The following is a 26,745-nucleotide window of genomic DNA, read 5'->3' on the forward strand; positions in this document are numbered from 1 at the left end:
TTTATGGGGGCCCCAAGAGGTGGCACACGGCTGAGCCAGTCCTTGGTCCTAGTTTGGTTGCAGAACCAGTGATATAGGGCGCCTGGGTGGCTCAGATGGTTAAGCATCTGCCTTCAGCTCGGGTCATGATCCCAGGGTCCTGAGATCAAACCCCCCCCCCCCCCCCCCCCCCCCCCCCGCATCGGGCTCCCTGCTCCGCGGGGGGCCTGCTTCTCCCTCTCCCTCTGCTTCTCCCCCTCCCTCTGCTTCTCCCCCTCCCTGCTCATGCTCTCTCTCTCTGTATCTCTGTGTCTCAAATGAATAAATAAATCTTAAAAAAAAAAAGAAAAAAAGAACCAGTGATATAGATGACTGTCCTCGCTGGAAAACCGGCCTCTTGCAAGGGCTGGAAGCGATCACCCCTGACTCCTCTGGCTCGGCTGACAGGGCGGTTCCTCTGGTCTTCTGGACGTCAGTTCCCTGGCTGAGGGGCTTCCCTGACCACCCTAAAGGGGGCTCCGTGACCAGGCACGACCACGTCCGCAGTTGCTAGGACCCTCTTTCGGCTCCGCTCCTGGGCCACCGGGTCTTCGCTCAGCGCTTGCCATGAGTCTTCGTCTCCGTTGCGCTCAAACACATCGCCCGCCACCACCACGGTGCCCAGGGCCGTGCCCGCCACCACCACGCTCACGTCCCGCTGGCCCCCATGGCCCGGCGTGGCCCACACCTCGAGCCCCGGGCCCAGCTGCAGGGGCCGCTCCTCACCTAGCCCGTGGGGGAGGTAGCGGCCCCCGGGGAGGCAGAAGTCGTGCGAGACCAGCAGAGCCGCCCCGGGAAAAAGCCCCAGGTTCCCGATGTGATCCGAGTGTCCGTGGGTGCCCACCACCAAAGTCACGTCTCCGGGGGCCACGCCCTGGCCCGCCAGGGCCACCAGCAGCGCCTCCCGAGCCCAGGGGCCGCCGGTGTCCACGAGAATGGGGCCACGGGCCACCTCCTCCAGGGCGGTCTTCGCCCCGCCGCCCTCGGGCGGGGACTCTCGGGTGCTGGAGGCTGAGCCCCAGGCCTGAGGCAGCACAAGCGTCACGGAGCCGTCGGCGCGTACCGCATCGTCGACCCCCTCCGGCTCCGCGTAGCCCTGCAGCAGGACCACCACGGAGTAGGGGTCGCCGCTCACTAGCAGAGGCGGCTCCCCGGGCAGCGGCTCGGTCCGCACCAGAGCGCTCATGGCAGGATCGGGACGGCTGGGGAAGGGAAATGGGGATGTGGGCGACTGTCCAGTCCCTTGGGGTTCCCACGTGCGCCCTGCCTCCTCCAAAGTAGCTCCTTCCAAGTCTGTTCTTTGCCACCCCCTTCGCACCCTTAAGATGGTATCGCCCCAACGCCCTTCCGTAGATGGTATCGTCCCAAGCTGCCCTTAGCCTGAACCCGCCAGTCCCTCAGTGTCTTCGGCCGTCGCCACACTTCTCGTGCGGTAGGTCCTCACCCATCATCCCCCAAGGATATCCTCTTTGTTTCCCTCATTCTAGCCGAGGCGCTCCCCGCCTTGGACGTAGTTTCAGCACTTCTCCTAATTCTTGCCTCACTCCATAGTTAGAGCCACCCTCGGAGAAGCGCGCGACATTTTGTCCTCTGCGAGCTCCCGTAAACCCGGAGTACGGTGGCCGAGCCGAACGCGGATTTTTAATTCCGGTGCATTCTCCCGCACGCGCCGAGGCGGGTTGCACAGACCGGCGCCTAGATGTTTATCAGCCGGGGGACCCCTGCCAGCCTCCCTGGACTGCAGATTACAAAGCACCATTAGCTTCTAACAGCCGGCGACCTACGGCTCTATTCTCTTGGGCGCTGCTCTATCGGCCAGGTATGATGTGTGCAGGACAGTTGTTTGAAACTACGGGGCCAGGTGATATTTAAAAAAACTTTTTTTACTAGCGCTGTAGAAAATTTGGCACCTGTGAAATTACATGGTCGGCCCTCGGTGAAATGAGTATGAAGTAGACTAAACATCTACCCCACCTAACTTATCAACATCGCCCCATCCTCATAGTGTCCCCTTCTCGTTCAGTTTGTTGGCTTGTAGCCTAGACGCAGGCAGTGTGTGTAGGTTGTAGAGAATGTCCACGCTGCCTTCTTCTTGTAAGGGTCTAGAAACAGACCCCGAGGGCAAAGTGCCTTTCCCGAGACCCACAGCTCCAATGCCTTCACTGACCTCTGGGTGGGGTGGGAAGTAGGAGAGAGATTTAAAGGGGAAAGCTTTCAATACTGTCACCACACACACACCTGCCAATTAAGGGGCCAGATGGCAGGCAGGGGACTCATCTGTTGGAGCAGGCCTTCCGCCTACTGCTCCCACCTTTGTCCCCATAGCCATGCCATGCTGCACCACCAAGATCCTGCCTGAAACCAGACAGCTACAAGCTCTGGGATGGGATCACTCACACATACACACACACCCTTATGTGGAGCAGGGAGAGCTCAGACTTCAGAAGGTTCTTCTCCATGACTCCTGCCCCTTCCTGGGGGCTCAAAGGCAAGAGTCAAAGGTCCTCTGGGTCATGCTTGGAGTGCCCTGGTGTGTTGATCATCTCTTCCTCCTCCTCCTCCTGATACTGCTCCTCCTCCCCTTCTGTCTTCTTTTGCCTCTCCGTGATCTTCTCCTTTCCAGTCCAAGTTTCCTGTAGACACGCTAGGTTGGGTGATAGAAAACAATTTCGATATTAATCTGGGGGGTAGAGGAGGTTGGGGCCTGGCAGGAAAGGGGCCAGCCCCACACACTTACCAGTTTCAGCAGGGGGGAGCACATGACCTTCGCAGAGAAAATGCTGTAGGGGCTGCTCCTGATGATGGAAGTACCAGTCTCCCACGACATCTTCAAACTCCTCCAGCATCGTCTCACACTGATCAAGTGGAAGGGTCAGAAAGGCATCTACTCTGCTGGGCTTTGGAAACGCTCCTCTCTGCTCTTCACTCCTGTCTGCCCACCCCACCCTAAAGAGCAGGTAGCCAGGAGGCTAAACTTGGCGTCCAAGATGGTAATCCTCATTCATTCAACAAACATTTACTAAAACCTATTCTGCCAAGTAGGCTATTAAACTCTTGTGTCTCCACTCCTTGCCTATAAAATGGGAAATGGTAACAGAACCATTGTTCTGTTACCACATGAAGTTGTTGTGAGGGTAAAACGGGGCAGCAGCTGGAAAGTATGTGGGCCTCAATCTGGCACATAGTAGGCGCTCAGTATGTGGTAGTAGATATTATCAGCCTCCATTATTACTCCTTGATATGCTCCTGGGCCCACTTCAGTCAATGACAGAGTCTCACTCCGCACCCTTCTCCTGCTCAGAGGCGGAATTCCCGAGGATCCAGGTCTCCCCTCAGGTTCCCTTCTCATTGCCCCGGGCAGTGCAGTATCCTGTCTTACCTGCTTCTTGAGGAACGTGACTTCCACGCTGGGCTCGTCCCATAGCTCCAGAGGGATCCCCAGATCCACCTTCACCCCCTTTTGCACCAGACCTTTCAGCGTTGCCATGGTCTGACTCTGACCCTGAGAGATAGGAATTCGGGATCAGCCCAGCTCACTGCCCCACCTCATCCTTCCCCTTTCTGCCACAGCAGCATTGTCAACTACCAGAGACTCCATGAGGGCGACATGAGGGAGTCTAACAATGGGGAGGGGACATCCTCCAGAGGTGGAGGGAGATGGGTCCCAGGGGATACCCGTTCTTGTTTCTGAAACGTGGGATGCTGCCCTAGGGAAGAGTCTGACCTTGGCATATCTTAGTGAGCCCTTGCGCTCGGCATGAACGCTGTAATCTAGGATCCGCTCACACAGATTCTCCAAGGCCTCTTCCAGCCTTGTCTCTCTGTGGGAAGAGGGGAAACAAAGATTTCTTGGATGCTGTAGGAGCTCCCAGGGCTCCCTCAGGGGTCGGAAGGTAGATGAGCAACAAGAAGAACTCACGAGACACTGTAAGGGATGTGTTTCTTTCTCTTGCCAGTGTCTAGCACCTGCCCCAGCTCCAGCACCTCTCGAGATCGGCCAGTGTGACTCAGCTTTTCCTGTAGCTCCAGGCTCAGCAGCTTACACACTAGATGTCCACAAGGATGTGAAAGATAAACAAACATTCCAACAACTCATTCTGTAGATGAGCAAAAGCAGCAGACTAGAGCCAGACCGGCTGGGTTAGAATCCTGACTCAGCCACTTAATAGCTATGTGGTAATTCTGCTGTGTCTTGGTTTCTGCATCTCTAAAATGGAGATAACAATATAGTTGAACCTCCTTCATAGGGGTGTGATGAGGATTAAATAAATCAACCTCTGTAAAGCCCCTATAATAGTGCCTGGCATATTGGGAGCACTGTATAAGTGTTTGCTTTTATTCTGCAGTTATTTATTGAGCTCATATACGCATGAGAGCAATAAGACCCATGATCCCTATCCACGGGACATTGCTGATGTAGTTGGGGACAGATAAATGATGACAATGTGGTATGATGGGCCCTACACTAGAGGTTCACAAGAGATTTAATCTCTTTAGGAAATGCAAAATTCATTCAGTGGTCATTTACTGAATTGCTGCTAGCTTGTGATTTCCTTAAGGATGAGCATTGCATATGTTCCACCACTGTCTTCCAGCAACTAGCACCTGGCCTGGCATGAGGTGGGTCCCAAGAAAGGGGGTGGCCTATACAGAAGTGCCAAGCAAGCTAAACACAGGGCAAGTTAACAAAAGTGCCTTAAATGTTCCAGGCACTATGCTAGGACCTCGGAGATACAGGTGCTCTTCTTCCCTCCAAGGGCTTACAATATAGTAGGAGGTGACAGAAAAGGAAGAAGGCTTCCAAAGGAATTGACATCTAAACTGGGTCTTGAGAATCAAAAACAGAAGGGAGAGGGTTATTTCAGGCAAAGGGAAAAAGTGTGCTGAGGCACAGAGTGCAAGAGGATAAGGCAGGCTCAGTGACAGCTGAGAAGTTCAGTGTGGCTGAATCATGGGCACTTTGAGGATGGGAGTTGAGACAGAAATATAAGAGCGATGGGGGCCATACAACAAAGAGACTTCTATGCTGTGCCAAAAATGGGTGTATTCTGACCACAGCAGGAGGCCTACAGAGGTCTTAGAGCAAGGAGGAGAGGCGAGGTAGGCTCAGGTCATGCAGAACACCAATACTGAAATGCAGGGTGGAGTGGGGTGAAAGGAAAAAGAGTCCAGGGAAGAAATTAAAGTCAGGAAGGCAACAAACTAGGGAACCAGGGAACTCAACGGCCCAGCTCTGAAGTGTTTCCCCCCACCCCACCCAGTCACCACCTTCATGCAGCCACATAAGATGCTGCTCACAGTAAAATCCGTACGTACCCTCTGCAAAGCCTCACACGTATGGGGAACCTCCTCCATTTCTGTGGCCTCCTCTTTATGAGCTTCAAGGCCTTACTTACCCCCAAACCCTCCCCAGGAAAGCATGGGACCTGTAATTTGAGAGCGTCTCTGCAAGAGTGGAGCAGAGGACGTTCATAAGGTATGAGCCTCACACCCAGCTCCTGCAGGCTTCCCAGGTTTAGGTTTAGTGTTATGGGGGGGAAACACACTGAATGCTCAGTGGGTGGGGGATCCTGGGCAGCCTCTGAACTACAGTTCCCACAGATCACGGGCTACGCAAGCGAGAAAAAGAGGACTTCCTCTGAATGCCCTATGGGAATTGTAGTGCCACAGTTGTGGGGTAGCGCTACGGATTCCCTCCCTTGACCCCCTTCGAATTCAGCCAAGCTCCATCAGGATCTCCCTCAGGTCTTAAAGGAGATCGAGTGACCCCCCCATCGCGGTCCATTTGGTCCGGTCCAGACTAAGGAGATGGGCAGAGGGATGCGAATAGGGGCCACTCCCTTTAGATACCTTCGCATTTGCTGGGCAAGCGTTCTGTGTCATCGTCTTCCTCCTTCGGCGTCCCAACCCAAGCGCCATACACAGCCAAAATGAAAAGCAACATTCCCAACCGCACAGGTCCCATGACAAAGTGCTGTCCACAACCAACAAGCCCTTGCCTTCAAACCAACTTCGGGAAGGCAGCGGGCCCTTTAAGTTCCGAGGGGGTCGGAGGGAATTTCCATCCAGCCTGGCTTGGGAGGCGCACGCGCAGTCCCGGTCCGGAAGGGGGTGGGGCCTCATTGCGCTCCCGGCTCTCCCGCTTCGGTTTTGCGGCGCTTCTTAGGGTCCTGGCCGCGGGGTAGCGAAAGTATAAACTGAAGTAATTGTAGCAGGAGGGTGTGCTTCTTGCACGTAGGGAGAAAAACCCGTTTTTTATACCACTTCAACTCGTGAGCCTAGGAGACTCATTCCGGCTCGGGGAAGGGGCAGTGACTTCCTCTCCGTCTCTGCTAGGACCTGCTCCCGGGAGGGGGCGGGGCCAAGATGGCGCCGAGCGCCGGGTGAGCGGTGCTTTGGCGGCGGTGAGAGACTTTTTCTGCGTGGGGCGTTCGGCTGGCGGGGGCGGGTCTGAGAGCTACCCGGGACTAGGCCCTCTGAAGGGCTTGTGTGGGAGCCTGGAGGAGGACGGTGGGTTGTGTGTCCGTGCGCTTGGGGACTCTGTGTGTGCGTGTGTGTTTGCATTGGAGGATGTTGGGGGGATGAGGTGGGCTCTCAGCGCCTTCTTCCGCGCTGTACCCATTCCTTGGGGGAGCTTCGACTCGCTTCCTTGCTGGGGAAGCCACTACCCACATCTAGTTAAAGGTAACCCTTTTCTGTGAAGTTTTCCTGCCGACTCCACTGACCTGAAGGTGTCCTGAGGTCGTAGCGTGTTTTGCGAGCTGTTACTGGCAGTCGGTACGGAGGGTATTGAAGGCTTAGTAAGAGTTCACCAGTGACCTGGGATACAACAGCGTCTTGTATACCTGGCGCCAGGCACAGAGTATGTGTTGAATAAATGTGTTCCCTGAACATAAGACTTAGCGGAGGAGGAGACCAGATTCTCTTTCGCTTCCGTGCTCCCTCCTCCAGCACGCCCCCATCAACACCCCGCAGTCAGTCTAAACACTTTTGACAGTAGTCTTCCGAATGCCAACTTCAAGCGAGCCACTGTCCTTTAGGCCACAAAGCAGGTTCCGAGCTTGGACCTATATCTTGTTCATCTTGATAATCGTGGTACCGTGAATTTATTGAGCACCTACATCTCTAAGCCTTATAATTCACTGATTTATTCAACAAATGATTTACTGAGTACAGTGGCTCAGGCACTAGTGTGGGATCTTGTAATACATCAGTGAGCATAACGCAAAGACTTTTGTCCACACAGTGGGGGGTGGAAAGGGAAGGTGTGGTGGTGATAAACAATTAGAAATGATAGAGTACGTATTAGTAGATGTTAAATACCACGAGGGGGAAAAGCAGAGTGGGATTGGAGTGTGGTGTTGAATAGGGTGAGGGGAGTAGGCAGCCAAGCTGGCATCTGGGGAAGAGCATTCAAGGCAGAAGGAAAAGAGCAAAGGCCGTAAAGCAAGAGCTTCCCTGTGTGGTTTGAACAGCAGGAGAACACTGGGGCTGGATCAAGATGGAAGAAGGAAGGAAAGCAGATCAGAGATGTGTTGGGGAGAGGGCAAATTATGAAGGGCCTTACAGACTGTAATGAGGATTTTGGATTTTACTCTGTGGTAAATGGGGAGCCACTACAGGCTTTTGAGCAGAGAAATGACCCAGTCTGATTTATATTTTGACAGAATCACTCTGGCCGCTGTGTTGGGAATAGATGTGGGAAGCAAGGGTGGAAGCAGGAAGACCTTGTCAGGAGACTGTGGAGGTTAGCCAGGCGAGAGATGATGGTGACTTGGCCATGCAGTGGGAGTGGAGGAATCCGGTTGGATCACCTGGCCGATTTGATGTGAGGGCTCACGTATAGAGTGAGTGCCTGGATAGATGGCATTACTATGAAGATGAAGAAAAATGGAGCGGGTGGGGAGGGAGATCAGGAGTTCAGTTCCAAAAGAGATTTTAAGTCGACAGTTTGATACACAAATCTGGTGTTAGGAAGAACATTCTGGGCTGAGGATATAAACTCGGCCACCATCAGCCTATAAGCACTGTTGAAAATTGAGGATAGTTGACATCGCCAAGGGAGTAAGTGTAGCTACAGAAGACAACCAAAGACCGAGCCCAGGATGCTCCGGCATCAGGCAGATGACAAGAGGAAGAACTGGTCAAGGAAACAGGGGTGGCCAGTGAGGTAGGCGGAAAGCCAGGGGAAGGCAGTGGAGTAAAGAGTTTTCAGGAGGGAGTAGTCAGCTATAGTGTGTGCTTCTGGCAGGTCAGGTATGATGAGGAAGGAGAGTGGTCCTTGGATTTGGCAATGTGGAGTCATCAGTGACCTTGATGAGCAGTTTCGGGGACCTGGTGGTGTCAAAAACCTGCTTGGGGTAGGTGCAAGAGAGGAGAGGAGAAGAATTAGAAAGTTAAGATAACTTTCAGGGAGTTTGGTTGCAAGGAGGAGCCGAAAAACGTATATGTTGGAGAGAAAGTGAAATGAAGAAAATAGTTTTATATTTCTAATTGTGAAATACACATAAGCTCACCATTCTAAACCGTTTCAAGTGTACAGTATAGTGGGATTAAGTATGTTCACATTGTTATACAACCATCACACCATCCATCCTTCCAGAACTCTTCATGTTGTAAAACTGAAACTCCATTGCCATCAAACGCTAGCTCCCCATTCTTCCCTGCCCTAGCCCCAGCAACCCAATTCCACTTGCAGAGTCGATGAATTTGACTCCTCTAAGAACCTCATATAAGTGGAATATATACCATTTGTTCTTTTGTGGCTGCCTTATTCCACTGAGCATCGTGTCCTCAAGGTTCATTCGTGGTATAGCACATGTCCGAATCTCCTTCCTTTTTAAGGCTGCGTACTATTCCATTGTATGCATAGACCACCGTTTTGTTTTCTTAAGATGGGAGGAATAGCTGCGTTTTGTAGGCTGGCAGGAATGACTGATTGGGTAGGTTAAAAACTTGGTGGTGATGCAGGGAGAAAGCAGGGTTGGGAGTTGGTGAGAGGCAAGAGAGGCTTCCCTAACAGGTAGGGGGCGCGTGGGCGGCTAAGCCCCGTAATGGTCTCTGTGCTGGGCGTGGAGCCTACTTAAAAATGAAATACTTAAAGTAACAGGTGCGAAGGCAGGGGATGTGGGCACCGGTGCTGTTAGGTTGGTGGATGTGGTGGGAATCTGTGGAGGTTCCTTCTGATGGCCTGAAGTAAGGAAGAAAGGCAGTATCACGTAGGACAGAGGGAGACAGTGCCTGGAGGTGTAGTATGATTGTCTGGCAGCCTGAGGGGCCTGTGTGAAGTTCATGGCCATGAATTTAAAGTAAGAACTGGTTGGGATGGTTGTGTGTTTTTTTATCACATTAAATTATACAGGTGTTTAGGCTCAGAGTGGGAGTGTTGTATTTAACCGCTACTGCGTTTGTGTCAAGCGTGAATAATGGCACAAGAAGGGGCAGGAGAGATGAAGGTATACACAAAACAGCCTCAGGAAACAAAGCCTTTTCCACATTCCACATGTGGGGAAGAAACCCAGAGGTGGGAGAATGTCAGTAATTTGCCCAAATAACCCAGCTGGGGAGTCTAGGGCCGGGATTTCAGTCGAGGCCACGTCCATTCACTGTGCCTCACTTGCACAACACTGCGCACAGAATGGGGAGCTCAGTACATTGTGTTGCACTGGATCGGATTACTACCTGCTTCCATTACATCCAGTGCTGACTCACGTTTCTTTTTTATCTCTTCTGCCTACCCCATCCCCCTGCCAGGGTCTCCGTCTCTCCACCCTGGGGTATCACTCTTTGGGGGAGGGAACAAGGGGCTCCAGAATGGCCGAGGAGAAGAAGCTGAAGCTCAGCAATACGGTGCTGCCCTCGGAGTCGATGAAGGTGGTGGCCGAGTCAATGGGGATTGCTCAGATTCAGGAGGAGACCTGCCAGCTGCTGACTGATGAGGTCAGCTACCGCATCAAGGAGATTGCCCAGGTAACCTGACCCGTCCGCCCAGCCCTGCGTCGTATCAAGGATGCTGCTCAGGCCCCCTTCTTCCTCAGGCTGTCAGGCTGATGTCTGTCTGTCTCCCACCCCCAGGATGCCTTGAAGTTCATGCACATGGGGAAGCGGCAAAAGCTCACCACGAGTGACATTGACTACGCACTGAAGCTAAAGAATGTCGAGGTGATTGGGGCACGCAGGACTGAGGTTGGGGGGGTGGGGGCAGGGTGGTGAGATCCGTCCTCCCAGATGCTGCATTTGCCTTCGGCCATGGCTCCTCAGGCTTCCCTCTCATCCTGGTGTCTCTCTCTCTCTCTCCTGATATAGCCGCTCTATGGCTTCCACGCTCAGGAGTTCATTCCTTTCCGTTTCGCCTCTGGTGGGGGCCGGGAGCTTTACTTCTACGAGGAGAAGGAGGTTGATCTGAGCGACATCATCAATACCCCTTTGCCCCGGGTGCCGTTGGACGTCTGCCTCAAAGGTTGGGGGTGGGGAGAGCAAGGCGGCGGGGAGGAAGGAGAGGGGGTGGGGATCACAATGGAGAAGCCCACTGCGTGAGATCGCTGGTGAGTTGCAGGAAGTGGGAACAGGACGCAAAACGCGTTCCTAGTGCCGAGTGGCTCCTTAGTGTCCATGTCTAGCAGTTCAACTTGACACCTTCTTTCCTCGCAGCTCATTGGCTGAGCATTGAAGGCTGCCAGCCAGCTATCCCGGAGAATCCACCCCCAGGTAACCTTGTCCAAGCCCAGAGCCCACCCCTGTCTGTCTCACCTTCCCTCTCCTTCCTTTCCATCCCCTGCCACTGTCCTCACTCCTGCTGTGACCGCTTTGCCACCAGCTCCCAAAGAGCAGCAGAAGGCTGAAGCCACAGAACCCCTGAAGTCAGCAAAGCCAGGCCAGGAGGAAGACGGACCCTTGAAAGGCAAAGGTCAAGGGGCTGCTCCAACCGATGGCAAAGGTCAGTACTGCTAGGCCAGGCCTCTCCTGGCTCCTGCCCCAAAGCCAGATGGCGAGCTGTGAGGAGGTCTCACTGGGCAGGGAGCAAAGGTTTTTCTGGTTCGAGGCCTCTCCTGGAGCTTTTGTTTTCAAACCTGTCTTCCCACTTCACCCAGGGAAAGAGAAGAAGGCGCCACCCCTGCTGGAGGGCGCCCCTTTGCGGCTGAAGCCGCGAAGTATCCACGAGCTGTCTGTGGAGCAGCAGTTGTACTACAAGGAGATCACCGAAGCCTGTGTGGGCTCCTGTGAGGCCAAGAGAGCGGTGAGGCCCCCCTGACCTGCTTTTACCGGATCCCTTCTCCCGGAAGTCCCACGAACCTGTCCCGGTCTCTGCCCGCACGTCACTCGCTCCCTCCCCCCACAGGAGGCACTGCAGAGCATCGCAACGGACCCGGGGCTCTATCAGATGCTGCCACGATTCAGCACTTTCATCTCGGAGGGGGTGAGAGGAGGCAGACGGCCAGCACCTAGGATGAGGTTCCGGGCAGTGAGGAGGCGGCAGGGGAGCTCATCTGAGGGTCTCACCGCCCCGTCACCTCCCTCCCACAGGTCCGTGTGAATGTGGTGCAGAACAACCTGGCCCTGCTCATCTACCTGATGCGCATGGTGAAGGCGCTGATGGACAACCCCACGCTGTATCTAGAAAAATATGTGAGCGGTCCTGCCCACCCACCTTTCCACCCAGGGTCGGGGCACCTTGCTGCCACTAATGGGAAGCCATTTGTCAGAATTAGCCAACTAGCCACTCCTTCCTTAGGTGCATGAGTTGATTCCAGCTGTGATGACCTGCATTGTGAGCAGACAGCTGTGCCTGCGGCCAGATGTGGACAATCACTGGGCACTCCGGGACTTTGCTGCCCGCCTCGTGGCCCAGATCTGCAAGCATTTCAGCACGACCACGAACAACATCCAGTCCCGGATTACCAAGACCTTCACCAAGGTGAGCAAGATTGAGGAGTGTAGGGGCACCTGGGTGGCTCAGTGGGTTAGGCATCTGGCTCTTGATTTCAGCTCAGGTCATGATCTCAGGGTTGTGGAATCCAGCACTCATGCTCTGTGCTCAGCAGGGAGTCTGCTTGAGATTCCCTCCCTCTACCTCCCACACACAAATAAATAAATAAATTTTAAAGAATGAGGAGTGTAGACTTATTTCACATCTCCACCCCAGGGTGGTGACCAGGACAAAGCTTTAGCCAAGCCAGAGGTGGATCAGTGTGGGAAGAGGAAAGGACACTGAAAACACAGGGTAGAGGGACAGGGCCTCGAACTCGGGCCCTCTCTGGAACGTCTTAATGATCCACAACAAAAGCGTGTTCATTAGACTTGGTCCTTAACAGTTAGTCTCTCAGGCCCCTTGAGCCGGGTTTCTCTTCCTTCCCCTTACAGAGCTGGGTGGACGAGAAGACTCCGTGGACCACACGTTACGGCTCCATCGCAGGCCTGGCAGAGCTGGGACACGATGTGAGGCCCCAGCAGCAGGGGGAGCACTGGGGGAAAGGAGGTATCCTGGGTCCTAGTGGGCAAGAGCCCCACCCGGGAGACCCTGAGGTGACCCAAGGTTCCTGGCTTCTCCCCTTCCTTTCCAATAGGTGATTAAGACTCTGATTCTGCCACGGCTGCAGCAGGAGGGAGAGCGGATCCGCAGCGTCCTGGACGGCCCTGTGCTGAGCAACATCGACCGCATCGGAGCTGACCATGTGCAGAGTCTCCTCCTGGTGACCAGAGCCCCCATCCCTGCCCTCCCCCATCTTCTTCCCACTCCCACCCCCCCCCCCCACACACACACGGGTACAATGTTCAGCAAGCCATGGTTGGCTTTTATTCACTCATCCCATCTTTGCCTCATATAATCAAAGTCCAATACTGTTGTGCAGATGGAGACCAAGGCACCAAAAGGTTAAGTAAGAAATAAGAGATCTTAACTCTTAGCACGGGACATCCCCTAGAAGGGACTGCCCCTGAGGCTTCTGTATCACTGTGCTCCGTTCCGTGCAAGGCATCACCCTGTGGACCCACCACCCCTTAGAAGTCACTAGTGTATTCAGCAAGTCACCCAGCCACACCAGTGGGTGCTTGTTGTCCTCTGAGGAAAAGCCAGCGATCCTCACACGCACGGCTCTCCCAGCAGTCCAGCCCGTGCCAGAAACATACTGAACTACCGGGCACTTTTTTCCTCACCCCTTCCCTGTCACACTTCCTGAGGGGCCCAGCCCTCCACCTACTGGCTTTTCTTTACTTTCTCTGCAGAAACACTGTGCCCCTGTTCTGGCAAAGCTGCGCCTACCACCTGACAATCAAGATGCTTATCGGGCAGAATTTGGGTCCCTCGGACCCCTCCTCTGCTCCCATGTTGTCAAGGCCCGGGCCCAGGCTGCTCTGCAGGCTCAGCAGGTCAACAGGACCACTCTGACCATCACTCAGGTCCGTGATGGGGGAGGGGGGCTTGGTGAAGAAACGTGGGAGGGATGGGGGGAGGGGACTCAGACAAGAGCTTACTTTTGGAAAACATGGGGCCCTCTGAGAGAGCAGTGTTGGGGGGAGTCTGGGCCCCCTTAGTGGATGATTCCCCAACCCCAGGGAGACCTGCCGAGAGCAGCAACAGGTGCCCTTCCTCTTCTTAGACCTTGACATTTTCTTCTCCCCTCTTCTTCGTGCAGCCCCGGCCCACGCTGACCCTCTCACAAGCCCCTCAGCCTGGTCCTCGAACCCCTGGCTTGCTGAAGGTCCCTGGCTCCATCGCGCTGCCTGTGCAGACATTGGTGTCTGCCCGAGCTGCCGCCCCGCCTCAGCCTTCCCCTCCTCCAACCAAGTTTATTGTAATGTCGTCCTCCTCCAGTGCCTCATCCACCCAACAGGTACTGGGAGCCACGTGGGACCTGGGGTGGTGGGGAGCATGACCAGGGCTACCTCCAAGTACCCTGGGGGCCCCAGAGTGGAGCCCAGTTCCCTCTGGGCCCAGACAGGAGCGGGAAGGGCCATTTCGAGGAGGCCCGTGAGGCTGTGGCTGCTCATCCTGAGCACGGCTCTCGAGCTGGCAGCAGCCTCCAGGCTCCTGAGCATGTGAGCTGTGATCAGCTGTCCGGCTGGAGCAGGTGAATCCTCCCCCAGGCAGTGCCTTTCCTTTCTTCCCCCAGGTCCTGTCCCTCAGCACCTCAGCCCCTGGCTCAGGCTCCACCACTACCTCTCCCGTCACCACCACAGTCCCCAGCGTGCAGCCCATCGTCAAACTGGTCTCCACTGCCACCACCGCACCTCCCAGCACTGCTCCCTCTGGGCCCGGCAGCGTCCAGAAGTACATTGTCGTCTCTCTTCCTCCTACAGGGGAGGGCAAAGGAGGCCCAGCAGCCCATCCTTCTCCAGCTCCTCCCCCATCCTCAGCCCCCTCCCCGCTTGGGTGCAGTGCCCTCTGTGGGGGGAAACAGGAAGCTGGGGATAGCCCTCCTCCAGCTCCAGGGACTCCCAAAGCCAATGGCTCCCAGCCTCCTGGATCTGGCTCCCCTCAGCCTGCACCTTAATGCTGTTGTATGTCTGCCAACGTTCTTCTGTCCCTGACTCTCTCTCTCTCTCTCACACTCACACACACGCACACACACGCACGCACGCACGGTGGAAGGGAGTAATAGTTTGCTTCCTCCACGTTACTTTTTTTTTTAGATATTGTACAGCCAGTTCCTCAGAATAAAAGTTTGATTTGTAAGTTCTGATCCACCTCAGCCCTTTGTGTGTCAGGTGCCATGGGACGGTCGAGCTTGTCGACCAGGACTTGTCTCCTGGCCTTTCAGGACTCTGTGGACTCTTCAGCCTGATCCATAGCCTCGGGCCAGAAGGGTGGAAAAGACAGTATCCTCCTCTCCAGCTCTGCAGACAACCACCTTTGCTGCCCGTGTCCTCGTTTGGGGAGCCTCAGATCCGGATGACATAGGCATCACTGTGGCTTAGGTGTCGCACCCACTTGTGGGGGTTGGCATTGCCGCAGGGTCTGAATGCCAGCCTGAGGAAGCGAACCTGGAGGCCGGAGCACGTGTGCCGGGGAAGTTCAAACGAGAGGCTGGCGGGACCCAGACCCAGAGGGGCCGAGGTGGAGGGTGCTTGACCAGGAGGCCCAGGGAGGCCCGGAACATCCATCTGTAGGAGACAGAGGCCAGGGAGGGGTACTGAGGCCCAGAGGATGGAGGGCAGGGAGGCTCACCGCAAGAGGAGGGACAGGTTGGGGCTGACCGTGCAGGTGGAGGAGAGGGTCTCAGAGAGTCAGCAGCTTGTACCTGGAAAAGGCCTGACAGCTGGGAGCCGCCCTGAACCCGAGGCAGGTCCCAGCGAAGGGCTCCCTCCCCCAGCTCTGCCTTCTGCTCGGGGCCGCTCAGCTCCTGCGACAGGCTGTAATTTGGAGAGGCGCTGCGCTCAGTCCCTGCCTTCCCGGGGCAGGCCAGTTCCATCCTTCCCGGGGCCACCCTGTTGTCTAGGGAAGCTGGTGCAACCGCCCGAGCCCCCGTGCCTCACCCACTAACCTGACCACCCCTCGTGGCAGGGGAAGGTGCAGCCTGACATTGAGAGCTTGGCTGCAAAGAAAAAAGGAACAGAGTCAGCCCCTGGAAGGCAGTGACCAGTTCCCACTCTTCATTAACATCACAACTAGGGTTCAGCACGAGTGTTACCCCATCCCCTTCCCGAGTCCTCCTGCCTCTAACTGAACAGGATTCCGAAGCCAGTGGATGCATCTGAAGGCGGGAGCAATAGGTATGTGGGCCTTCTGTCCTACCCCACGTAACAGAACTAGGCTTGGCTGACCCCCACTCATACCTCTTCGGGGGCAGGTCGCATCGTAACTTCAGATAAACCTGGAGCCTGGGTGGAAGGGCATGGTAGTGTTACTCGCTGGCAGCTCACCATCCCCCCCGCCCCCCTCCCCCGGGGCCTCTGTGCATGGCTGCCGAGTGGGTCATGCCCCAGGCAGTGAATCCACTAAGGGCTGAGTCCACGTTGGGGGGAGGGTGTCTTTTCCTGACTTGTATTCTCTTACCCCCATTCCTCCATAATGAGTTTTGGGAACATCTTTGTATTGGCTTAGACTTCAGAGAAGTTCCAGAGCAGGGAAACGGTCTCACCTGCCCGAGCCTCGGTCCCACTGCACAGAGGGAAAGAGCCGGAAGGGGAGCGGGGAGGGGAGGTCGTCTGAGAGTTGGTACCGCATCACAGTCAGCTGGGACCAGACAGGAACGGAGGTCAGTTTGGTCTCCTCACCCCTGAACTGCCTCCCTTCCCCGTGGTGGATGGAACATGCTAGGCCAGCCCGATCCTGACCTCGCCCTGAGGGGGCTGCAGGCGCAGAATTCGATGAGACTCAAACTCTTCCAGAAGCACGGAGCTGTGAAATGAGACCTCATCCACCCGGATCCCCGGTCCGTAACCTGGAAGGAGAAAAAGTCTCCTCTTGGAAGCCACGTTGTGGGAGAGGAGAGCAGGAGGGGAGAGCTGGGGAGAACCTGTCTCTGTTCCACACGACTTCTGGCGGTGACCTCTACGTAGGAGAGAGACCTACTTTCTTCTCACCTCTCAGTTCTGACTTCCCCACACAAAATTCTTCTGTCAAGCCGATGCGCATCTCTGTCAGAGAAAAGAACATCAGAAAAGGCTGCCAGATACCACCATACACAGCACCGAGGAGACTGTCCCACACCCCAGCCTGGGCCAAGCCTGCAGACTTCTCACCAGAGCCACTGGGAAGAAAGCTCTTGAGGCGGATCTCTCCCTGCACGTCTACCTTCAGCAGCGAGCCCTAAGAATGGCGGAGAGCTCAATGCTCTGAGGTGACACTCCCCCCCCCCCATACATTTCCCAAATGCCATCTGTCCTCAGCTCCAGGGTTGGGGGCCCAAACTTACATTAGATGCTATCAGCACAGACAGTCTCTCGACCACATCCAAAAATACTTCATTCTTTTGGCTCTGAGGAAGAGAGGGGATTTGGGCACTTGGAGGCTGAACGGCCTGTGTTCTAAAGTGAACAGGCAGAAAGGACAGGGTAGTGGAGGCTAGGACCCTGGGGTGGGGACACGGGGGTAAGGGAAGGGATTATCCCCATCTGGCAACACCAGGATCTCCATCTCTGGTGTCCCAGAAAAAAATGAGAGGGCCTGACTCCATCACGCCCACCCTCACCTGGTCAGAGCGGCTGGTCAGGACGGGGCGGCTGGCTGCACTGCTGGGGGCCACTTTGCTCTGCTGCGTCTCGGCCCCAAACTGGAAAGCCCCCAAAGCAACAGCCTTCAGGTTTGACACTACCCACCAGCCCTCCTCCTCCTCCTTCCCTTGACTAACCAAACCAACACTGCTGAGGTCAAAGAGGCTGAAGGGCTTGCTGACCACAGCCTCCGTCTGGATGAAGTTCCTCAGCATCTCCATGGACGTGGTCTGTACGTAGCCATAGTCCTGCGGGCAGGGAACAGCCTTTGAATGGTCAGCGGAGGAAAGGGGTGAGAATGAATGGACTCAGCCTGCCCTTCACAGCACACATCTGCAGGGCCTGGGCGCCGTGGGGGAGATCCCTGGCCTCACCAGCACTTCATCCAGGAGTTCGTAGACAAGAGCCACGTTGCGGGAGATGGTCCCCTCGCTCAGGGAGCCACAGTAATCGCCCAGGAGAGTGGCCAACCTGAGAAAACAGGATGGAGTGTGCATATCCCCCTGCGGTCGCATCCCCGCGCCCAGGTGCCCAGCCCTGCCCTCCTCACCGGGAGAGCAGCTCGAGGAGGCTGAAGGGAGAAATGTTCTCTGAAGTCGTGGCCACCAAATAGAGGCCGCTGTGTCTGATGTGAATGAAATGACGGTCATCGTGGTGCTGAGGCAGAGGCGGGGAAAAGAGCTGTGATTAAGGGCCCGCGAGACTTCCTAGCGGGGGGCCTTGGGGCGAGCCAGAACCCGCCCCCCGGGGCTCAGCTGCCTAATGTGTCAGCGGAGGTAGCCCCCCACCCCCGTAACTACCCCGGAGTGGCAGAGCTGCGCCCGGTATAGTGTTAGCGCTCGAGAAACGGTCGCTCCGAATATTTGGCAGAATGTACCCCCAATCCCCAAGCGGAAGCTCTCAGGGAAACAGCCCTGGGAGAGAGGAGGCGCCCCCTACCCCCAGCCCACCGGGAGCCTGCCCCACGCCCCGCCACTGGTTACCATGACAACCGGGGACTCATCTCCGGGTAGTCCCGTCAGCTTCCGGTAGAAGAGCTCGGCCACATCTCGACCGCCACTGTCCCCGCGGACTGAGCGGGTGGAAGGACAGCTAAGGAGTCGGCGACACAGGCTGGCTCTGGGGCACTACTCCCACCCACGCCCCCCTCCCGCCCCGCAGGTCAAGGATACAATCCTTGTAGATGAGCGGGTCCCCTTTGGAGGACAGAATGAAGAACTGGGAGATCATGGCGGTTCTGGAGACTAGGCAAGGAGACAACGAAAGTTGGGCCTGCCCCGCCCTGCGGCCGCGGAACAAAAGGACGCACGTAGGCTGTCCCTTTAAGAACAATTTCTCCTCCGCCCGTGCCAGCTCGGACCGCGGGAAACCCAGCGCCCGCCCCGCCCCGCCCCGCCCCGCCCCGCCCCGCCCCGCCCCGCCTTTTCCTCCCGGTGCCCGCGCGCCGCTGCCCCGTCACTCAGACCAGTCTCGCCCGAAGATTGGCCGAGGCTGGGACAGGCGGGCGAGTGGGAGGGGCGAAGGGCCTCCTTTCTGATAGGTCCACACGCAGCGGCACCGGTCACGTGGGGCGCGACGTTTCGCGCCAATTTCGGTTGGTCTGCAGTAGCCCGCCGCGCGGACGCTTTCTGCTGTCCCACGAGTGAGAGCTTCGAACACGCCAACTGCTGCCTCACGGGCGATGGCAGTTCGGGACTACGTGCTCGAGAAAGGTGAGGATATGCAAACTTCAGAGGAGCGTCCTGCGTGGGAAGCCTCTTGGCCAACACCTGTTGGTGTGAGCCGGCGTCCTGGGGGGGCCGGGCTCGGCGCGCGAGGCCAGAGGCAGGGTAGGGAGGCAGCGGGGTCGAGACAGATGGTGCCCTGGGAGGCGCGCGGGCCACCGAGGTCGAAGAGCCGGTCATCTTGTTTGGGGAAGGAGTGGGGGCTCGCGGGGGTGGAGGCGCGGACAGCCGGGCTGGGGGCTCCAGAGGGCAGGGTCGCGCCCAGGAGAGACCAAGACCTCAGGAGACCCGAAGGGTCTTCCGTCCCCAGGGACGGGCATCCCGGGTCCGCCTGCCTCCGCGCCCTTAGGCATTCGGAGCGCCCGCGTCCTCTGGAGACGCGCCGGAGTCCCGGGGGCGGGCGGGCCCGGGCCGCTGCGCGCCGGGATTGGCCATTTTAGGCCAACCTCCAAGCGGAAGTGAAGGCGGGCGGAAATTGCGCGACGTCGCGGGAGGGGGGGGGGTCGTGTGTAAACAGTGTCCTTCCGCGCGGCGGCCTTGGGGAGAGCTGCTCAGGGTGGGGGCGTGCCTGGAACTGGGGGGCTTCGCGGGAGCCCGAGAGAGGAGGTGGTGGAGTGGGACGGAGTGGCCCTTGACGTGCCGGCCAATCGCCGGACGGGCTCCCGCCCTGGGCGGAGGAATCCCGGGCTGTGAGGCGGCTGCATCTGGGCCCATGTGCTTCTTTGTTTACTAAGAGCGGAAGCAGTGGCGGGAGAGGGGGTGGGGTGGAGGACGGGCCTAGTGGAGAGACTGAGGAGACCGAAAGAAAAGGGGTAATCTTACGCGGGGAAGAAAAGCTGAGAACCTTGAGTTCGGAGTGTGTGGCGGGATGTGAGAGGCCTTTGGGAAAGGGTACTGAGATTTTTAAGTAAGCCAGAGATTGGAATTCCTTGGAGGGGGGGCGGGTTGTTGGGTAATGCTCTTAACCGCCCGGGGCCCCTTCTCCTTCCGTAGGAAAGAACAGACTTGTTAGAAGTTCTGTCCTACTTGGGGAGAATTACGAAGGCTTACTTAGATGTTCATGTAAACTGGTTCCTTCATACGTTTTGTAAGTGAAAGTGAGTTTTTTTAGATTCGTGTCAAGGGGCTTTGCAGCAAAGTACCCGAAAGACTGATTCTTGTGATTTTACATTTTCTTTTCAGAAAAGGTTAAGAAATTCCTGCAAGAGTTTTACCAGGATGATGAATTTGGCAAGAAGCAATTCAAGTATGGGAACCAGTTGGTGAGTCTAAGATAAAGTGGAGGGAATGGGTGCTTACTTAAGGAGTTATAAGAGGTGGCCTGGTTTACTTCGGTAAACGTACATTGTAGGTGATCCCTTCAGTGTCCTATTTAATACCTGGTAAGTGGATGTGATTGTACATGGCATAACGATCAGAGTGGTTTTGAGGAGTTAGTAGGCTGTCTTTTGGGGGCTGAGAAGCGAGTATTGCTTTGTCTCACGCTGCTTTCTCCCCTGTGGGTGACGGACACTGCCGAGCCTGGTAAACAGGGCTCTGTTGCTGTCGCTTCCTTATGGCAGGTTCGACTGGCTCATCGGGAGCAAGTGGCAATGTACATAGACCTAGACGACGTAGCTGAGGATGACCCTGAGTTGGTGGACTCGATTTGTGAGAACGCCAGGCGCTACGCAAGGCTCTTTGCTGATGCTGTACAGGAGCTGCTGCCTCAGTACAAGGAGAGGGAGGTGAGTGGTTGCAGAAAAACACAGGGCAAGGAACAGTTGTTTTCGGGAAGCCTCTCGGATACTGGTGATTTTCTGAGCTGGCAGAAAGAGGGCAGGAATATCTGCCTGGTGCCCTTTATGGTCTTACCTCATCCTGCCGCTCGGGTTTTTTTTCTGTTTTTCTTTAGGTGGTAAACAAAGATGTTTTGGATGTTTACATCGAGCACCGGCTGATGATGGAGCAGCGGAGCCGTGACCCTGGGGCAGCCCGAAGCCCGCAGAACCAGTACCCTCCCGAGCTCATGCGCAGATTGTGAGTGGTCTCAGTGGGGAAGTGTGTGGGAATTTGTTCTCCAGAATCTTAACGATGACTGTTTTCTCCCCCTAGTGAGCTGTACTTTCAAGGGCCAAGCAGTAACAAGCCTCGCGTGATCCGGGAAGTACGGGCTGACTCTGTGGGGAAATTGGTCACTGTGCGTGGAATTGTCACTCGTGTCTCTGAAGTCAAACCCAGAATGGTGGTGGCCACTTACACTTGTGACCAGTGTGGGGCGGAGACCTACCAGCCGGTATGTACGGAGCAAGGAATAGGAACACGCTTAATTGGTGGGGGTTTTCCCCCGAATTTGTTGTGTCTGCTGATATTTACGTGTCATTTATCATGTTCATTGTGAAAGGTGACTATGTGTTCACCTGTCATTCTTTTTTTGGTCTGTGGTGGTTTTTCCATCCCATTTTGTGTTCTTGGTTCCTATCATTATCAGCTCGGGCCGGGTCAAGACACTCTTTGCAGTTTATGGTATGTGCCATGAGGAGGAAGTGCTGACTCAGGTGACTGCCTGCGTTTCCTTCTGCTTTCCTTTCTCGCATCCCAGATCCAGTCCCCTACTTTCATGCCTCTGATCATGTGCCCGAGCCAAGAGTGCCAGACCAACCGCTCAGGAGGGCGGCTGTATCTGCAGACACGTGGTTCCAAATTCATCAAATTCCAGGAGATGAAGATGCAGGAACATGTGAGTTTGGGGTATGTGGCCCAGGGAAGGTGGAGTTCAGCTGTCCGCTCAGGTTCACAGTCACTCACGGAGTGGAAGAGAAAGGGCAAAAGAAGCTGAGGCAGAGAGGTCACCTAGGGTAGGAGGGAGGTTTAACTTGAACTTTTGTTGAGTTAGGAAGGGGCAAAGGAGATCTCGGGCTCCCTTCTCCTGTTGGCTCCTCCGAGCTGAGAAGTAGCGGGTGGGATGCCTGGGCCTGGAAGGTGAGGTTCTCGCAGGCTTCGTTCACGTTCTTGCCTTCTTGCCCGCGGGCCTGCTCCCCCGTAGAGTGACCAGGTGCCTGTGGGAAACATCCCTCGTAGCATCACCGTGCTGGTAGAGGGTGAGAACACGAGGATCGCCCAGCCCGGGGACCACGTCAGCGTCACTGGCATCTTCTTGCCGATCCTGCGTACCGGGTTCCGCCAGGTGCTACAGGTAGGAAGGGGGCTCGCAGGGAAGAGGGAGGATTTCCCTTTGTCCTTCAGCTGTGCCGTCCCCACACAGGGAACTGTCGGCGGCAGCGGTGAAGTAGCACAGAGAGTTTTTGTTAGGAGCTGAGGGAGTCAGGTGAGCGGGCAAGGGAAAGGGCCTTCATCCGTACCCTGGCGTTTTCCTGCCCCAGGGTCTCCTCTCTGAAACCTACCTGGAAGCCCATCGGGTCATGAAGATGAGCAAGAGTGAGGACGACGAGTCTGCGGCTGGAGAGCTAAACAGGGAGGAGCTGAGGCAGATTGCAGGTGAGGGGCCTGGGGGAGCCTCGGAATGGGGATTTCTTCCTGGCACCCCTCCCCCGATTCCGCCCCCAAGTACTCTAAACTTGCCCACAGAGGACGATTTCTACGAGAAGTTGGCGGCCTCTATTGCCCCAGAGATCTACGGGCACGAAGACGTGAAAAAGGCTCTGCTGCTCCTGCTGGTGGGAGGGGTGGACCAGTCTCCTCGGGGCATGAAGATCAGGGGTAAGGCGGGGCGGGGGCGGGGGGGGGGGGGCGGTGAGGGGGCGGTTGGGAGGGAGCAAGGATGTCAAGGACCAGTGTCCTGTGACACAGATCAAATGTGTGATCGCTTTGTCACGGAGTAAAAGAGTCAGCATGTGGGCTTCGTGGGCACGGCGGGGGTGGGGGATGAGAAGTAATGCGGGGTATCGGGGAGGACCTCATGGGTATTTGTCGTTGGGCAGCTTGCGTGGAAAGAAGGGTCATATGGGGGTTTAACCCTTGTTCCAGGCAACATCAACATCTGCCTGATGGGGGATCCCGGTGTGGCCAAGTCTCAGCTCCTGTCTTACATTGATCGCCTGGCACCCCGCAGTGAGTAACTGAACCCTGGGAGGGGTGAGTGTACCAGACAGTGGGGCCCCGTGCTCATCTGTTCTTAGGGGGTTGGGGAGGGGAGGTGGTTCTGGTGCCAACACTTGATTTTCAGCTGCCTCAGGAAGGCCTGGACCTGGTAGGTTGGTTGAGCGGTTCCAGTTCAGGCCTGAACATTTGCCCTATTTTTGCTTCTTCCCTTGTTCTTTGGCCTTCCTCAGCGTGTCTGCTTTTTTCCTGTTCCTGATCCTGCCGTTTAGGCCAGTACACCACGGGCCGGGGCTCTTCAGGAGTGGGGCTCACGGCGGCTGTGCTGAGAGACTCGGTGAGCGGAGAGCTGACCTTGGAGGGCGGGGCCCTCGTGCTGGCGGACCAGGGTGTGTGCTGCATCGACGAGTTTGACAAGATGGCCGAGGCCGACCGCACGGCCATCCACGAGGTCATGGAGCAGCAGACCATCTCCATTGCCAAGGCTGGCATTCTCACCACGCTCAACGCCCGCTGTTCTATCCTCGCTGCCGCCAACCCTGCCTACGGGCGCTACAACCCTCGCCGCAGCCTCGAGCAGAACATACAGCTTCCTGCTGCGCTGCTCTCCCGCTTTGATCTCCTCTGGCTGATCCAAGACCGGCCTGACCGCGACAATGACCTACGGTGAGCAGAGCTTAGTGCTCCAGGACACACACACCTCCCCCCGGTGATCTGTAGGGAGGGAGAAGGGGTCGGAAACTCCTCCGGTTCCCTGCTTGTGGAAACTCCAGACCCTTCGCCTCTTACTGTGCGCGCTAGTCCATGGCTCTTTAGGGAAATGGGGGGGTCAGGACTAAAATCCTGGGGAGGATTTCCTGGGAGAGCCTCCCTGCCCCGCTGTGAAGAGATGTTGAGCTGGGGCATGGGGTACGGAGCCCCCAGGAGAAGGCATCTACTTGCCTCCACTCTTCCCAGGTTGGCCCAGCACATCACCTACGTGCACCAGCATAGCCGCCAGCCCCCAGCCCAGTTTGAGCCTTTGGACATGAAGCTGATGAGGTAGGAGAGCTGGGGCAAGGCCGGTGTGCCCGACCCGTCACCCCCGTGTGGCAGCTGCTTGGGCTGTGTATGCGTCTCCTGGAACAGGGTGTTTTTCGCTACCGCCCTGCCCCCCTCTGGGTCTGCAGCTGCCCCCCCGCCCCGTGGCCTCACAAGAAGAACCCGGCGTCAGAACCTTTCTGGCCAGCTGCCCACCTCAGGGTGGAGGCAGGTCTGGATCCCAGGAGTAGCAGGACGCTGCTCCGTGTACTTAATCTGTTTGCTCCAGGGGGTCCCAGGGAGCCCTCAGTTCCCCTGCCCTTGTCCCTGTTCTCTGGCACTAAATGTGTATCACCGCCCCCCCCCGTCCTAGTTTTAGGGGGAGGGGGCTGGACCATGGTTTTACTCCTGTAAAATCCTTTTTCTGAAAACCTAATCTGGAGAACTCCACCACTGATGTTCCAACGAATTTGTTTTTCCTACTTGAAAGTGCTCTCTCCCATCCTCCGTGTTTTCTTCAACAGTAAATTTTCAGCCTTCGCTTTCCTCCGAGCCTTCTCTTCCACAGACGTTACATCGCCATGTGCAGGGAGCAGCAGCCCACGGTGCCGGAGTCCCTGGCCGACTACATCACGGCCGCGTACGTGGAGATGAGGCGGGAGGCCTGGGCCAGCAAGGACGCCACCTACACTTCCGCTCGGACCCTGCTGGCCATCCTGCGGCTGTCCACGGCTCTGGTGAGCGCCCACCCCGTCCGCACCCCCCACCCCCCACCCCCCCTCCCCTGCATCCCCCCCCCCCCCCCCCCCCCCCCCGCGCGAGGCCGCCTCCCTCCCGCTCAGGCCCTGCCGGTGCTAAAGTGCTGACAGTGCAGATAGTGGTCCTGCGTGCTACCGCACTGTGGGTACTTGCTGCTCCGGTAGGGCACGCACGGCGTCCCCGGAGGGAGAGACCTGCTCCCGCTTCTCCAGCCAGCCTCACGGGGCCCGGGGGGCGGGGGGCGGTCACCTTTGCTCCCTGGGTCCTGGATCCTTGCTAGAAACCTGCACTTCTGTCCACACACCTTGGACCTTAGTCCCGGGGGCTCCAAAGTGCTGTTCGTGCAGGTAGTGTGATTACCTGACCTACTGCTGAGCTAGCACTTCCCGAGCCCCAGGGACGCGACCTCTCTGCCAGCCGCCTTCGTGGCCAAGCTCCCCCTGCTCTGTCTGTCGTGCTGGGGAGCCCAGGGGAGCTCCGAAGGGTCCGGTCTCCCTCACAGGACAGCGGAACCCCGGGACTGGCCAGCGTTGCGAGGCGGAGACTTGGGCAATTGCTGGACGCTGCCCGCGCATTGCACTTGTCTCGGTCTGACAGTGCCGGCCCCGCACTGCGGCTGCTGGGCGGGCGGGGGGGCCGGGGGGCTCTCCGCGCGTCTTCTGGGCCGCCCTCCTGAAAGCTGGAGCTGGGGTGGGGGGGGCGGGGGCTGAGGTGTTCCCTCTCCTCCTCCCGTGCCCATCTCTCCCTCCCTTCCCCGCAGGCGCGGCTGCGGATGGTGGACGTGGTGGAGAAGGAAGATGTGAACGAAGCCATCAGGCTCATGGAGATGTCCAAAGACTCTCTGCTGGGCGACAAGGGGCAGACGGCGAGGTGAGCCGCCACGAGGCCCCTTGACTTCCCCGCCCCGACTACTTAGCCTCATGGCTCCTGCATCCGCACGTGTGTGGTGTTGGCCTCGGGATGCTATCACAGGCCCAGGGTCCTCTGACCCCCCTCCCCCCATTGTCCCCTTCAGGACCCAGAGGCCGGCGGACGTGATATTTGCCACCGTCCGGGAGCTGGTTTCCGAGGGTCGAAGTGTGCGGTTTGCAGAGGCCGAGCAGCGCTGCATATCCCGGGGCTTCACACCTGCCCAGTTCCAGGCGGCTCTAGATGAGTATGAGGAGCTAAACGTCTGGCAGGTTAATGCCGCCCGGACGCGGATCACTTTTGTCTGATGCCATCCAGCTTCTGAGACACTGGGGTCGGCTCTGCGTTCCATGTGCTGACCATCCCCCTTTCCTTGAAAGAGCTCGTGCTGCCTCTGAGGGGAGAGGAGGAGCCCCTCCTTTCTCCTGAGCTGCATTTGTTTTTATTGTTTTTCCTAATAAAGTGTTTGTAGATTGCTTTATTGTATTCAAACAGGGTATTAGGAATTTTCTAGATTCTTACCTTGTTCCCTTCGTGCTGGTCTTACCCCATCCACTCCATAAATTTACCAAGTAAGGTGCCCGCTCTACCTGCCAGGCACCGTTACTCCTTGCTGCGTCCCCAGTAAGTCCCACTGTGCGGAGATGAGGTGGAAGATTGAGCCCCACTCCAGTCCCCTTCTCGGTCCTGCTGTGCCGCCCCGCCCCGACCGTGGAGAGACCGAGCCGGTATGAACCGCAGAGCCCCCAAGCCACCTCCTCTCCCTTTCTACTTGAAAGGCCTCAGACCCTTCCTCGTCCCTAATTCCCACTCTAAAGCTTTTATTTAGGGGTAAGGACGGGGAGTGGAAGGGTGGCACAGGGCGACGGGACACCTCGCACAGGTCCACACGGAGCGGTCCCCGCGTTCACACCTGGCCCCCAGTACGGCCACTGGAGCCTCTGCCTGCTGGGGGTGAGGCGCCCCACGGGTTAGGCGTCGAGCTCCCTGTTGTAAGCACTCCGCGAACATTCACAGTGAGAGAAACCTCTTCCTCTTGGCAATAAACAGGGCCCACAGGATCAGAGCTTTTGGGGTGTCCGAAAAAGACAAATTCACTTAGCTTGGAGAATCGGTCATCGGTCAA

General features: G+C 56.8%; 5 protein-coding genes across 20 annotated transcripts; 2 read left to right on the forward strand and 3 right to left on the reverse strand.

The window, feature by feature from the left end:
* Positions 1–256: 256 nt before the first annotated feature.
* On the reverse strand, positions 257–1,240 carry MBLAC1 (metallo-beta-lactamase domain containing 1). Its single transcript, XM_027610098.1, has one exon. It carries the CDS (start codon positions 1,202–1,204, stop codon positions 452–454), a length of 753 nt encoding a protein of 250 aa, XP_027465899.1. The 5' UTR covers positions 1,205–1,240; the 3' UTR covers positions 257–451.
* Positions 1,241–1,700: 460 nt separating this feature from the next.
* TAF6 (TATA-box binding protein associated factor 6) lies at positions 1,701–14,871 on the forward strand. Of its 7 annotated transcripts, none has more exons than XM_027610087.1 (15): positions 1,701–1,837; positions 9,772–9,987; positions 10,093–10,179; positions 10,324–10,477; positions 10,669–10,725; positions 10,835–10,954; positions 11,109–11,254; positions 11,357–11,434; positions 11,542–11,643; positions 11,750–11,932; positions 12,379–12,453; positions 12,582–12,707; positions 13,240–13,413; positions 13,650–13,847; positions 14,127–14,507. In XM_027610087.1, the coding sequence occupies exons 2-15, from the start codon at positions 9,832–9,834 to the stop codon at positions 14,505–14,507; spliced, it is 2,037 nt and encodes a 678-aa protein (XP_027465888.1). In that variant the 5' UTR covers positions 1,701–1,837; positions 9,772–9,831. The 7 variants fall into 7 exon arrangements, with proteins under 7 accessions (XP_027465888.1, XP_027465887.1, XP_027465890.1 ...); XM_027610086.1 differs by lacking the exon at positions 1,701–1,837 and adding an exon at positions 6,206–6,422; XM_027610089.1 differs by lacking the exon at positions 1,701–1,837 and adding an exon at positions 6,206–6,401.
* On the reverse strand, positions 1,882–6,117 carry CNPY4 (canopy FGF signaling regulator 4). The gene is made up of 6 exons (XM_027610099.2): positions 5,869–6,117; positions 3,938–4,064; positions 3,743–3,839; positions 3,398–3,520; positions 2,756–2,873; positions 1,882–2,662 (listed from the first exon to the last, which is right to left on the reverse strand). The coding sequence occupies exons 1-6, from the start codon at positions 5,981–5,983 to the stop codon at positions 2,514–2,516; spliced, it is 729 nt and encodes a 242-aa protein (XP_027465900.1). The 5' UTR covers positions 5,984–6,117; the 3' UTR covers positions 1,882–2,513.
* Positions 14,858–18,561, reverse strand: AP4M1 (adaptor related protein complex 4 subunit mu 1). Of its 3 annotated transcripts, XM_027610093.2 has the most exons (15): positions 18,342–18,561; positions 18,153–18,241; positions 17,720–17,826; positions 17,544–17,640; positions 17,307–17,417; positions 17,148–17,228; positions 16,872–16,934; positions 16,699–16,765; positions 16,540–16,593; positions 16,291–16,397; positions 16,095–16,189; positions 15,790–15,834; positions 15,498–15,548; positions 15,255–15,366; positions 14,858–15,117 (listed from the first exon to the last, which is right to left on the reverse strand). In XM_027610093.2, exons 1-15 carry the CDS (start codon positions 18,397–18,399, stop codon positions 14,896–14,898), a joined length of 1,359 nt encoding a protein of 452 aa, XP_027465894.1. In that variant the 5' UTR covers positions 18,400–18,561; the 3' UTR covers positions 14,858–14,895. The 3 variants fall into 3 exon arrangements, with proteins under 3 accessions (XP_027465894.1, XP_027465895.1, XP_027465896.1); XM_027610095.2 differs by lacking the exon at positions 15,255–15,366 and having other exon boundaries at positions 14,894–15,117; XM_027610094.2 differs by lacking the exons at positions 18,153–18,241; positions 18,342–18,561 and adding an exon at positions 17,970–18,125 and having other exon boundaries at positions 17,544–17,826.
* Positions 18,562–18,639: 78 nt separating this feature from the next.
* Positions 18,640–26,095, forward strand: MCM7 (minichromosome maintenance complex component 7). 8 transcript variants are annotated; one of them, XM_035722006.1, is made up of 16 exons: positions 19,741–19,800; positions 19,887–19,980; positions 20,076–20,155; positions 20,456–20,620; positions 20,788–20,912; positions 20,988–21,168; positions 21,475–21,612; positions 21,919–22,068; positions 22,256–22,370; positions 22,461–22,592; positions 22,860–22,943; positions 23,204–23,597; positions 23,889–23,972; positions 24,505–24,688; positions 25,471–25,580; positions 25,726–26,095. In XM_035722006.1, exons 4-16 carry the CDS (start codon positions 20,486–20,488, stop codon positions 25,925–25,927), a joined length of 2,034 nt encoding a protein of 677 aa, XP_035577899.1. In that variant the 5' UTR covers positions 19,741–19,800; positions 19,887–19,980; positions 20,076–20,155; positions 20,456–20,485; the 3' UTR covers positions 25,928–26,095. The 8 variants fall into 8 exon arrangements, 7 of the variants coding, with proteins under 7 accessions (XP_035577894.1, XP_035577895.1, XP_035577900.1 ...); XR_004819341.1 differs by lacking the exons at positions 19,741–19,800; positions 19,887–19,980 and adding an exon at positions 18,640–18,881 and having other exon boundaries at positions 24,476–24,688; XM_035722001.1 differs by lacking the exons at positions 19,741–19,800; positions 19,887–19,980 and adding an exon at positions 18,645–18,881.
* The last annotated feature ends 650 nt before the right edge of the window (positions 26,096–26,745 follow it).

The sequence above is a fragment of the Zalophus californianus genome, chromosome 10 (assembly GCF_009762305.2).
Source record: "Zalophus californianus isolate mZalCal1 chromosome 10, mZalCal1.pri.v2, whole genome shotgun sequence".
NCBI lineage: Eukaryota > Metazoa > Chordata > Mammalia > Carnivora > Otariidae > Zalophus > Zalophus californianus.